Raw genomic sequence first — 13,420 nt, 5'->3', positions numbered from 1 at the left:
TTTTAGCAGGTGTTTTTATGGAAAGGTGACAGGCATAACGTAGCAACATTGACAGGTTAAGTAGAAAGTGCTCCTACCTTTAGTTTCTTTCTACCATTTTGTTCATTAAATGGAATATAACTGGCAAACTGAAAATTACACCTTGCAGCAACTACATTTGGAAATTTTGCTGTGATTTTCAGTGTGATGACATTTTTAAACTGGCAACATAGAAGGAACTTATGGCTCCTAAAAGCAAGTTTATAAATAATTTATTAGAACAGGTTTGTTTACTTGCATGCAAGAAGCATTTAGGCAGTTTCTCAGTTCTGATCAGTTTTCGGTAAGGACAGATAATGAATCATTTTTCCCAGCAGCATCAATGGATAACAGCACTTGGCATCTTTGTAAATTTAGATGAAACGCATTGAGATACCGAGAACATTTACTCACTTGCACGAAGGACTGACGGGGTGACCTCAATTTCACTTGTTGCTTGGTAAGGCTGAAAGGCCGATGCCGTGTTGGAGCCAAGCTCACTGCCAAAAATCTCTGGGCTTTGTGTGCCTGTCGAGCTGGCACTGGTGCCATCACCCCCATGGTGTGGATCTTGCTCATCAAACACAGCCACAAGCTGCAAATAACAATTAAATCTACTGTTAAAAAAAAAGAACTCAACACCATCAAAGTGCCAATGCAGATCAGCATTTCACCATTTTTTCCCACCAAAGAGCAAGAAGTGTCTATCAGCAGAGACTCTAATCAATGCCTATATCACAACATCATCAGCCCAAGGAAAGGCAGCCATTAACTGGATACTACCAAGGGTCAATAGCTCTGATGGGACATGAAACTCATCACTGTGAACCACAGAAAGAATGGCACCAAATCAGGAAAGCAAGGGTTGCACCTTCCCCAGCAAACCACTTCATCTTACCCAGAAATGCAGAAAACTATCTGAGTGTGGACTGATGCCTGTGCACTGGAATTTAATATCTCTGTTTAAATACCTCTATATGCATCATTACTACAGAGTCAAATCATGAGTAAAAGCCACAGTTTTACAGAATAAAAACATACAAGAATAAGTTATGTTAATACACACTGAAAGCTACAGACAAAATGCAAAGCCAAGCGTTATAATCACAACCAGTTATCATCTATTACTCTGCCATCTATTGATCTATTACCTATTATTACAACCTAACTTGTGGGCTTCTCTTGCAAAAGTCCTTTAGTCAGATCTATGGAGATACTCTGTATTTGCTTGCAATCAACTTCTCCAAGACAAGTCTGAAATCTTAAGTCCAATTTAGAACTTTGCCGAGTCACTAATTTAATAAAGATTTACTAAATCTGTGTTCATCACTGCAAGAAAAATAGGGAAACATCATGGTGATTTTTGATAAACCTGAGATACTTTTTCCCCTGTAAATGATTTTATGTATTTATTTTAAACAAATAATTTATCCCAATTTATCTTTGGTAACGTACTGAAAGAAATAATGCCAGCTCTTATACACATTTCATTTTAGAACTTAATTTCAAGATGGAGAAAAAAGTTTTATGGATAGCAGCATTCTGCAGCCTGCAAATTAATCTATAATATAATATCTGAAAGACATTTCCAAGAAAGCATTACATTCTTCTGTCCAAATTGGTAGGGTAAATGGAGCAAATCAACTTAAACCTATGCTGGTCTCTGCAAATTGTTTATTCTGTTAGAACACCAGCAAAAACTTTATGTAACCTAAAGGCATCAGAGGTCATTTTCTCTCTTTTTTTTTTTTTTTTAAGCAATTTCAGCATCATCTTAGCCAAAAGATTTTAATAATAGTCCCTTTACTCAAATTTAACTTACATAAGCACCAATAACAAAATTTAAAACCGCAACTCTACGCCCAAGTGGAAACCATTTGGGAATTCAGCTTTTGAAAGTATTCTCAGGCATTTACTCTTTTTAACCAGTCATTTTGAAATTACAGAGAGTAGCAAACTTCTGCCAATAATTCCACATCTAATGCAAATTTAGGCTCAGGCATGCAAAAAACAGAAAGAAAAAACTGGTAATGGGTAAAACATCCATGCTCTCTCCAGTGCTGGCTGAAAGGTAGGTAGCAGCAGGAAAACCAGACTGCAGCTGCAGACAGCTAGAACATGTTTTTACCATAAAAGTCATTATTTTATGCTTGAGAAATCTACACACAAAAGAGATGTGACAACACCAAAATGTCAGTAGCTCAAGAGTACTGGAAATTTAATTTTCTAACATATTGTGAAATATCAATGCTTACAAAAACATGCTTCTAAAACTTTACTCATAACTCTCTTACTGTTTTATAGTAAGCTAATTACCAATCCCCAGCAACTGGAAATAAATTAATCCACATCTGAAGATCTGTAAGGTATTACAACAAAAGACAAACAAAGCATTTAAGAATCCTAGGCATGAAACATCAAATCTTTTTGTCCTTCGCATGTCATGCATCAAGATAAATCCCTCAATTACATTCTGCTCCTTTGAGGTTGATTGAAAAATATTATTTGATGTATGCAGCTGCAAGTATTTTATAGGTATTATATATACGCAAAAAGGTATGTGCATATAAATCTCTATATATGTTATCTCCTACTCTAAGTTGCCTCCAGCTTTTTACCTATTCCAGACAGTCTACAACCTATAACTTCAGAACATCTACAAATGAATGTTTCTTATTTCAAGCTTAGTTTTTGATCTTATCATTTTTTGCAGGTATTCACTATTTTGACAGCACCAAACCTTCAAAAGGCTTCAGTTCCATTAAAAGGCATACCAAGTTGTAACATTTTTTCAGCATGAAGAAACACAAGCCATGTCAGCCTTCTCCAAATCTAATTAGCATTAGGAACACAGGTTAGGAAGTTCGTTGTAAAACAGCACACACAATACAGTGGTACACTCAGTCCTCTTAATGAGCTAGAAAGTCTTTGGGACTGGAAGACTTTATGCAAATAAACACTGTTGAATCTTGATTTCCAGACCCTGGTATGCCATTCTTCAATATGAGGACCTCGCAGGAAACAAGGACAGCCAAACATGTTGCACTGTATTATGATACCAAGCATTTAGCTCTGATTTTTCCAACACCCTTTATTTTAATCAAAGGAGATTATTTGAGGAGAGGAACTGTACTGCTGCAAGCCCAGAGATCACACCTCAACTACCATCCTTGCAGGAACAAGAAACAAAACAAAAATCCTTAAGAGACACCTTACGGACATGTAGAAGGAACCACAGGAGTAGCTCGCTGGAGCTATGAAGAATCTTTTGCTGCAGGAACCCACAGAGATAAACACTGCTCCATGCCAGGGAAAAGGCCTCTCAGTGAGTCATGTTTGAAGGCCACAGAGATGTTTTTAATTTGGCAAAGAATGGAGCACACATTACAAGACCAGTTTTTATCAGCCTTAAAGTCAATGGTAAGCCTATGGTATTTTGCTGGGCTTTAGATGTCAGATTTAAAGAGAGTAGAAAACAAAGATGACTACCTTTTCTGGAAACATCTTTATTGTCAGGAGACTGCTTCCATGTTGATTATTTTCTTCTTTAATAAGAAATAAATAACTGAAGTTATCCTAGCCTTTCAAGAATCACTCTATTATTTCAAATAACTGAAATGAGCTGTGCCTCCTGTTCTCTGTTCTTTAGTTTTAGATCTCATCACTTGCAGTGACCTGAGAAACTCATCATAACATTCAATCTTATGCAGAAATGAACAGCAGAAGGACTGAACAAACCATAGTAATGCTTTAATAAAGAAAATAGCTTAGCTGTTCAATATTAGACCACTATCAGTTCTTCAAAAGAACTTCCACCAAAATTTAGTGAGTATTGAAGCCATTTGGATTGGTTTCATTTTATTTTTCTTTGTGAAAGACAAACTCAGACCAAAGACAAATATCATCTCAACAATAGTTAATAAATAATAATAATCATTATTATTATATATTTTATCCACCCCCTATTCCATGGGACCTCAACTTGAATGCACCAAAGATATGAGAATATGGTTTAATTGATTACAGTAGTTTTCATCACCTGGGGTAACAGGACTATCTGTATTTTTCAATCACTGAACTAAAAATCTGCAAATAGGAAATAAAATCAAATAAAAACAAACCACTTCGTCATCCCAAAACAACTGTAATAAATTAAGATTGGCATGCTTATTATAATATGGCAAAAACAACAGAAAGGTGAGAGGTTTTAATATCATCATTTATCACAGTAAGATGGCATAGGAAGAGTCATCAATTTGAATAATGTAAGATTTTGGTCCCCAATGTATATGTATACAACTTTTTCAAGAAAAAAAATCACTTTCAAATATTTATTAACATATTCAGATATAAAGACAGCAGCTTTGTTCAGATCATAACTTATGGAAATGTTAATCCCATTTCAGCAATGGAATTAGAGTAAATCTTCAAATGGTCAACTGCATAAACTAAAATACTTTCTAAACTCCACAGCAAGAAATACAAGCAATCATGTGTGAATTATCAACAAAAGATATGATTATTTTAAAAAGCAACAACATTCAGTGTTTAACCAACCAGTTTTTCTTTTTTTAGAAATACAAAACCGCAGTATAATTCAACAATTATCCCAGCTGTAAAAAGCTTACTTGTCATCATTAGTGTATCTCAAGAGGTGTGGGGTTTTTTTATGGCTATCCTTATCCTCTGAAGACAAAAAAATGTAGAAATATGGTTTAAAAATCAGCAAATTAATGCTCTTCTCTTTTGACTGATAAAGAGTCTTTCCATAGCAAACAGACAATGAAGGGAGAGTAACATAATTTTTTTTGCTTAATATATTAGCTTCATCAAGCAAATGGCTTACAAAGAAATTATTTCACAGCCTGAGATATCAAAACAAAGTTTTACTGAGGCGCCTTTGGCTCTGGGATAGGAGGAAGGCATTCCAGCCTCTAACTGCATTCAGCCCTCTATAATACCAGCTTGTACCGAATTAATTACAATCTTACTCTTTTTAAAAGAGAGGATGAGCTTCTCTATTGCTCTGTCTGGGACTCAACACATGACACTAACCAGGTTATATTTACTTAAATAAATAAAAGGCAAGAAGATTGATTTATTTTAATATTGACACAGAAGCAGCAGTCTGCATTCCAACATTAATTATTACAATTTCCGTCTATTCTAAAGTAATTAAAAATTAGTAAACACATATGCAGTCTTAATTAATAGACTAGATTAAGTACTTGAATGTTAATTAACTGGATTAAGAAACTATTTCCACCAGCAATGGCTGTTTACATTTTCATTAAGTACTACCATCATATAAACCAATTCATCACCATCAAATGGTCTGATCAGGTCATCTCTCTCCAGCACAAAACCACAAAACCAGAAATCCTCCACTCTGCAGAAATTCATAAAGCGAGAAACTTCTGCTGTATTTTTCCACCACTATGACAAGATGGTCAAAAAGATCACTTGAATTTTTCATATTCCTAAGTATTTGTCCAAAACTTGCTAATCCTTTCATGATATTTATTGATTAATCTGATACTGGCTCATATGTAGGCACCAGCAATGATTTCAGACTTACTTTAAAATCAGTTAGCACTACAGCTCCATTCTCCTGCTAGAAAGACAGCAACTGATCCTCTGGCTTTCATATCCTCCGGGTTTCATAGAGGCTCTGCACTTCTTATCCACTTTATAACACTGAGTGAAACTGAAATCACTTACCTTTTTAGATTATTAGGACCCATTTTAAATATCTGGTTTCTTCTCACCAGAAGGACACTTAGGAGATAATTTCATACAAGTGCACTCCTAATTTGTTCTGGCTGTTCAGTGGCCAATTGTTCAGTAGTTAATCTGCTGAGCAACCATAAGTGTCTGGATTCCCCTGGCTGAAACCTGCACTTTCCCTCCTAGTCTATACAACTTCCAGATGTGGTCCTCCCTTTCACAGCTGCTATGGTCTTCTGGCATTTATGCTGAACAGCTTCTCCTGCAGGATGCCCATCCACGGACAAAACTGCCTTTCACACAAGCTGTCATTTTTCTGGCTCCAGGAGAACAGAGAGCACAGATCTTGTGAGGCAGCTCCAAGTGATGGAGCAGCCCAACCACACACCTCTGGTGAGGCACCAATGCTGTCAAGGATTCTGATTCTCAGTTTATGCTTAATAACTGAACTTATTCACAGGGGATTTATGGTCCTTGAATATAGATTGTGATGGTCCAAATGAAATTCTAAAATCTAAATTAGCCTTGTGAAAATATGTTCACCTAAAGTAGCTACTTCAAGCATTTCCTTTAACCCCTGATGCCAGAGGGTTAAGCCCAGCCCTGTCCTGCAGTCCCACTGTATAGGTGCCTGTCTGCACTCACTGTGACAGCCACCTGGACTGCTGATCTGGGAGATTTCAACCCCTCTCATAGCATGGCCATACACATTCAGATATGTGCAGCAAGTAGCTGGGAAGAGGACATGGAGGAGGCTGGCAAAAGATTTAAACATGAACATCACTGGCATCCTTTCCTCAGCAAAAAGCATTTCCAGTCTCAAGCCAGCCTGTACAGCGAACTAGCAAGGCACCAACAGAACTGGCTACACACATCCCTCTGCAACCAGCACAAGTGAGGCAGATTGCAAGAGAATATAAACAGAGTTCTCTAGCAGCTCTTTAGGGTTGGCAAAAACCACCTATATCCAAAGCAGTCTGTGTATTACTCAGTCCATGTTACAATGCAGACCTAAGGAGTACTTGTTTAATAAGGCCCACCAGTAAATCAAATTTCAGCTAATGGCATCTCAGACTCCATAACATCCCAAAACACAAGTTGCTTGTGAATGAACAGATGAGTGTAAGAGAAAAAAACCCCATAAATTCAGGAAAATCTCTAGCAAGGGAGTAGCCAATTATTATTTAGAAATGAAAGAAACTAAATGCAAAATCAATTCGTAGGTTATCTGATGACTGAACTGACTTTAATAGCCCCATAGCAGACCCAGATTCTTATTATTCCTTGAGCTTCACTTTTCTACATGGCTCATTAAAAACCCATTTAAATATAACTACTGTTTCAATGAGCTGGTAAGAAAAAATACAGAAAAAAATAGGTATTTTTTCAAATAATACACTACTGCCCACAGATATTAAAAACCAAAAAAAATCAATTAGCAAAATAGCAGCATTTAAGAGTCATTCTGTGCTGGATGTGCAACCTGAGCATGCCCGCTACAGACTTAGACGTCACCTGCATTTTAAAAGGAGAAAAAGGGCAAGCACAGTTTCAATTTAGGATAAGCTGTAGCACAAAAAACAAACCTCTGTAATTTCAAGAAAATCACTACCTGTCCTAATTAATCACTTCAGCCATGAAACCAGAACTAGCTTGTCATAAAACTTTTCAAAGTAAAGTAGCTGGAAGGGAGCCAAACAAAGAACTTTTCACAATAACTTTACTGTATTACAGGAAAAATAAGGATATTTAAAGGGTTACATTCCACTATCATATTAATACTTTGTATTAGATTTTCAGTGGATTATACAGAAGTGTAAGCTCATTCAGAATCATAGAATAACCTGAACTGGAAGAGATATCTGGAGATCAACTAGTCCAAGCCCTTGTTCAAACCAGGGTAAGTGAGAGGAGGTCGATCAGAGCGACGTCCAGTTGCATTTTTTTAATAACCCAAAGTACAGACAGTCCACAACCTCTCTAGGCTCTCTCCCAGCACTTGGCCTTCTCGGTTTTAAGAAATTCTTTTCCCAGTATCAAGTTGAAACTTCCCTTGCTACAATGTGTCTGTAGTCCCTCACATTACTCCTGTGCACCTCAGAGAAAAGTCCAGTTCCATCTTCACGGTCCCTGACGGAGAGCAGTTACATCAAGAGTGTTGTGCCTTGGGGAGCCACATGGACATAGAGCACTCCCAAAGGTCCCCCTTTCCCTGTGATGGCTTCCAGCCTGCTAATTCACCCTGACAGCCTCTGGCAGGCCAGCACTGTAATGTCTTGCTTGTATTGAGTAGGCCAAAATATTCCAGAAGCAGATAGAAATAATCACAGAATCACAGAATGATTTGGGTTAAAAGGGAGCTTAAAAGATCATCCTGTTCCAACCACCCTGCCATGGACAAGGGCACCCTTCACTAGACCAGGCTGCTCAGAGCTCCATCCAACCTAGCCTTCAACACTTCCAGGGATGGAACATCCACAGCCTCTCTGGGCAACCTGTTCCAGTGCCTCACCACTCTCACAGTAAAGAATTTTTTCCTAATATGCAATCTAAACCTACTCTCAGTTTGAATCCATTCCCCCTTGCCCTGTCACTGCATGCCCTTAGAAAAAATCCTCCCTCTTTCTCATGCCTTCCCTTCAGGTACTGGAAGGCTGCAACTAGGTCACCCCAAAGCCTTCTCTTTTTCCAGGCTGATCAATCCCAATTCACTCAGCCTTTGCTCACAGTAGAGGTGCTCCATCCCTCTGATCATCTTGGTGACCTCTGGACTCACTCCAACAGGTCCATGTCCTTCCAGTGCTGGGACCCCAGAGCTGGATGCAGTGCTCCAGGTGGGTCTCACCAGAGCAGAGCAGAGGGACAGAATCCCCTCCCTCCCCTGCTGCCCACCCTGCTTTGGATGCAGCCCAGGCTATGGCTGGCATTCTGGGCTGTGAGTGCACAATGCCAGCTCATGTCCAGCCTAATCACTTCCCTGAATCTGCTGGCTACAGACTTGCTCAAACAGCCCAGGGTGGAGCTGGGCATCTCTACCACAATGGCAACGCTGACCCACATTCATCAGATTCTCCACCAGCTCTGTCCCTACCCAGGAAGCAGCTTCCCAGCCCATACTGCTGAGTGGGGTTATTCCAGCCCACATGCAGGACTCTGCATTTACCTTTGCTGAACATAATCCACCCCTTCAGAACCCCACAAGATAAAATAACCACTGCAGGAAAATACATCATAGGTCTCAATGTAAGTCATTCCCAAATCTGCTAAGTAAGCACCGCTCACTTTCAAAGCTCAACATAACATACCAAGTTAAATCATATTTGCAAGATCAAAACCCATCTATTGATTTGAAGGATACTTTAATTTTACAGGTAGTTTTAAAATCTTCTGCTTTCATGATTCTTTAAATCTAAGAGATGATTCTGAAGTAAATATACAAGCTTTTTATTAAAACATCGCTTTAGATTATTCATTTCCCATGGCACTTTGATCTGAGAAATTCCAGAATCAATATTAAATTGCAATCTAATCTTCTCCCAGTAGGAATTAAATGCAGTTTTAGGTACTATCCTGTAATTTCATAAGCTATTAAAAATATTTTAGATATATTTAAAATGTTAAAATATTTAAAGTATTCATTTAATATTATGTATATTTAAAAGATTCTTTTCCCTTCTCCCCCTTATTGCTGAGCAACAGTCTAAAAGCAAGCATGACTATGGCACCCTGCAAAAGTCATCTGTGTATATTCTGTCTGAATTGCTCTTGACTTGACCTCCGTGGTATAAATCAGGCTAATGCTTAGACAAAGAAATAAGACAATAACTGAACAGAGTTAAAATTATTACAAGGACTATTAGTGGTAGCTAACACTGAGCTGCCTGCTTGGTTGGCTGGATTTGGTTCTCCATGACCTTACACCTTGACTGTACCAGACACCACTTCTGCACACAATGCACTGCCCAAGAGCTGAACCACCAGCCCACACGTACAGACCAACAGACAGACACAGGGACACACAGAGCACACACAGATTATCCTGCAAAGCCCTTCTGATGTGCTTACCTGGCTAAACCTACTGCACAGACACAGCAAGTCCAACACCAGGGCTGAGTCTTGGCCTTCATGGCCAACTAACTCCCATAGCCATCCACATCTGTCAGCTCTTACAGACAGCCAACCCAGAAATGCAGGAACCCCACATTTAATGAAGCTGACAGAATGGGCAGAAGGACTTTGGTGCCAGGAGGTGAGTTTCTCTTCAGCAGGGCAACTCACCTGGCCAGGAAAAGGTCTAGAAGCTGCAGTTTGTTACTTTAACTCATGCTTCTGAATGCTGCATTTCTGCTGTTAATTGTAACCATGCTAAGGAATGCTACCCAAGCTCTTGCAACCAGCTACTGATCCCAGCCTTCTCAGTGAATGCATTCATCAGCACTGGTAGCCACGGTGGTTAAGCTGAACCCTGCTGAAAGACTGGGCAGTGCCATCGCTGCACCCTGGGTCTCACAGAGGATGGAGTCAGCCATGGGAACCCAAAAAGCTGCAGACACATCTCACTGCAGAACTGGTTTGGTTAAGATTATGGGGTAAAGACATTTCTGAGCTTACAACTAAAAACAGAGCTACAGTTAAGAGTTCAAGAAGAAAGAATATCATCCTAATTTCTTTTAAACAATCATGTTTTTCTTTTATGCTTCTCAGTAAAAATGAAGATATTACGCTTAGAGAGAAGTTTTCTTCTCATAATTGTCACAAGCCCTCCATATGACAGGTACAAAAATGCTTAAATCCATGCTTGTTTGGGCTGTGAGAACAGCTGAAGAAAATATCTCTGTCCTAAATATGGAAGTTTTTAAATCACAAGGTTTTTATAATGGAATTTTTTTAATTAGTTGTTTCTCCACCAACTCTTCCTTTGAAAGCATATATAATAGTTTTCTGTATATGCTGCCCTATTATTTTCTTAAATCCTCAATTTATACAGAAAAGATTTCTTCTGAAATCCCTTTGTACAAACAGTCCTCTTGCTCATGGCTAAGGACATACTCTGCAAAATTACCACAATATGTGATTTGCCATGGTATCTCCTTAGCTCATTTTGAAAAGAAATAGGAAAAAATTATATCTATCTTGGCTTTAAAGTGGTGCATGGAAAAAACATGGTATCAGAAGAGAGAGTGTTGTGCTTGGGAAGTAGTTGGGGAACATCTGAGCATGTGAGCAAGCCAATTTCATCTCCTCCATTTTTGAATCCTCAGCACAAACAAGGAATGCGAACCACACTGAAGACAATTATATTAATATTACTTTCAAAGCAATTTTACACTTTTAGAGTACACCATGAAAGTCTGCCTTCTTTACAAACAAGCCAAGGCTCAAAAGGATGTACTCCATGCAGCTGAGCCTGTGGGTATGGGATGACTCTGCAGGTCTGCAGATTTCCAAGTCAAAAGCATGGATGGTACAGGAGTTCAGTATTTTATTTCTGCCACAGAGGTCAGCAGTTAAGCAGTGACGCTATGCAGTAAGTAATCCAGGCACTGGGTTATTAGAGGGGCTGGTGTGACATATCAAGATATATTGCTGAAATAAAAATGTATTAAATCTTAACGGTTGTCTCATCTGTCATTGGGAGCTGCAGTCATTGAGTACCAAGAAAGAAATGGTTTCAGAAACCTCCAAAAAAAGACCAGGCTTTCCATTCCTCTGCTACAGGATCAAAACAGCAGCATTAAATTCTAAGATTTTAATTTCAGCTGAGGTACAAAAAGGTAACTAGTTAGTTAAAGCACAGGACAATCTTTGCAAGCTTATTAAACTTCAAGAAAATAGATTTTGTAAAATACAGCTCTTCATTTTATATAGTGTGTGCTGTTCAGTGTAATTTGCATGAAAAAGCCAGGAGAATGTGATTAAAAATACCCATCTAGAGACACAGATGAAAAACTTCAAACATTTTCTGATTCCCTTCTGTTCCACTCATTATTTCAATACCTCACTACAACAAAGGAATAGATAACACTTGTCCTTGACACTAGCCTAAATTATCTTCAGTGTGCAATACAATACCGATTAAATTAGGCTTATTTTAAATAAACGTCAAGGTCTGTTCAAAAGGTAAAACTGTGTGCCTTTTGCCTTTTGTGTAACATATCCCCTCCCCCCCCCAAACTTTTCAGAGGTCTGAAAAACAATGAGATTGTGCTTTTTTAAACTAACTTCATTATCTAGATTTAAAAAAAAACATCGGAGAGAATCATTTAACTCTGACATTTAAGACAACAGTAACAGTATTCTTCATTTTGTGTATAATGACAAAAGTAACCAGCACATTAGACAATAATTCTTGCCTCCCTTCTTTAAATAAGGTTCTAAAATACCCTAAATGCAACTGACTGCTTGTTCCCTCACGACTAACAGTTTTTATTACTTGAGCACATAACAATGGTGAAAACATTGCAACTTAACTTACATTAGGACTATCCTTACAAAATTAAGAATAAAAGGTAGCTGTCCAACAGCACTGGGCTGATTTAAATGACACGTACCAGGAGATCCATGGAGGTTATCCCATCCTGTGGCAATCCCCAGACACAGGATCTTGATTCACCACAGTTTTTATGTGAACCTATGCCAAATATGGAGCTCTTAAGCAAAACACGCTCCTTAGACAACAGTTGATAGTCCAGGAAAGGAGAGGATCTTCCTAAACACCTTTAGGTTTTCTACAGCTAAGAAGATTACAGTGATCTCTGTATGAATTTCAAAGAGCTTGGTTCATCCATATCCAGGTAGATTTCCATCTACCACACACTGTAACCTGCTAGGAGGAGATAGTGCCTCTGTTTATTTCCCACAAAATATCAAGTTTAATAACTTAGTAGCAGAGCCCCAGGGACATTCACGAAAACCTGGGCCCCCAATGCCAAAACCATTTTCAAAATGATCTGGAGCCACTTTTTCAACAGTAATTTGGCAGATAAGGATGCCTTGTGGAAAGGCATCCCATGTATTTCCTCCCCACAGAGTTGCTAGAAATCAGGTGCTCAGGTATATTTTAAACTTTGCTTTTAAAAGTCACCTGGCAACTTTTCAAATCTGACCTCTTATGTCCTTATGAACACAAACAGGAAAATAAAAAGCAGCAGGAAGAAATAAGAGAGTAAGAAGGGAGAACCTCAGAAAGAAACTAGCAGGTTAATATCATCACATCCATCTTGAACACATATTCACTGGTAGTCATGTGCTTGTCTTTCTATGAAATGCAGGAATGACCAGTAAAGCATATCTCTGATAGTGCTCTAACAATAATTTTGCATCAGTCCGTGATTCTTGCCTACTTGTTGCAGAAGCCTCCACCACCTTGCAGTGCTCTTTCTTTACACATGGATGAAGAATTAAAGCATTATAACCAAAGAAACAGGAGCATAAATAGAGACTTCTGACAGAATTATACTCCTAAATCATTTGGTGTGAAAGACTCCAGAAAGAATCCAGACAGAGGATTAATTTTGAAAATTAATTCCCTAAATCACTGTGGAACTGGGACCAATGCAACCACATCACCTGGATAAATACAAAAAACATGTTTAAAAAAAAAAATAATTACAGTTGTATGCACAATCATTTCAAGCTACCAAACTTGGGACCAGACTATCATTCTTACATTTTA

General features: G+C 38.4%; 1 protein-coding gene across 13 annotated transcripts in view; it reads right to left on the bottom strand.

Moving 5' to 3' along the window:
• Positions 1-13,420, bottom strand: part of PARD3 (par-3 family cell polarity regulator) — a 448,911-nt gene that overhangs the window by 300,468 nt on the left and 135,023 nt on the right. For all 13 annotated transcript variants that reach the window (XM_082293631.1, XM_082293621.1, XM_082293619.1 and 10 more), the window contains exon 3: positions 433-613. In XM_082293631.1, the coding sequence (XP_082149757.1) occupies positions 433-613 (181 nt within the window). The remainder of the gene's footprint in view (positions 1-432; positions 614-13,420) is intronic.

The sequence above is a fragment of the Coloeus monedula genome, assembly GCF_965178545.1.
Source record: "Coloeus monedula genome assembly, chromosome: 1".
NCBI lineage: Eukaryota > Metazoa > Chordata > Aves > Passeriformes > Corvidae > Coloeus > Coloeus monedula.
Note: the sequence above shows the minus strand (reverse complement) of the source record. Positions and strands in the feature narration are given on the sequence as shown.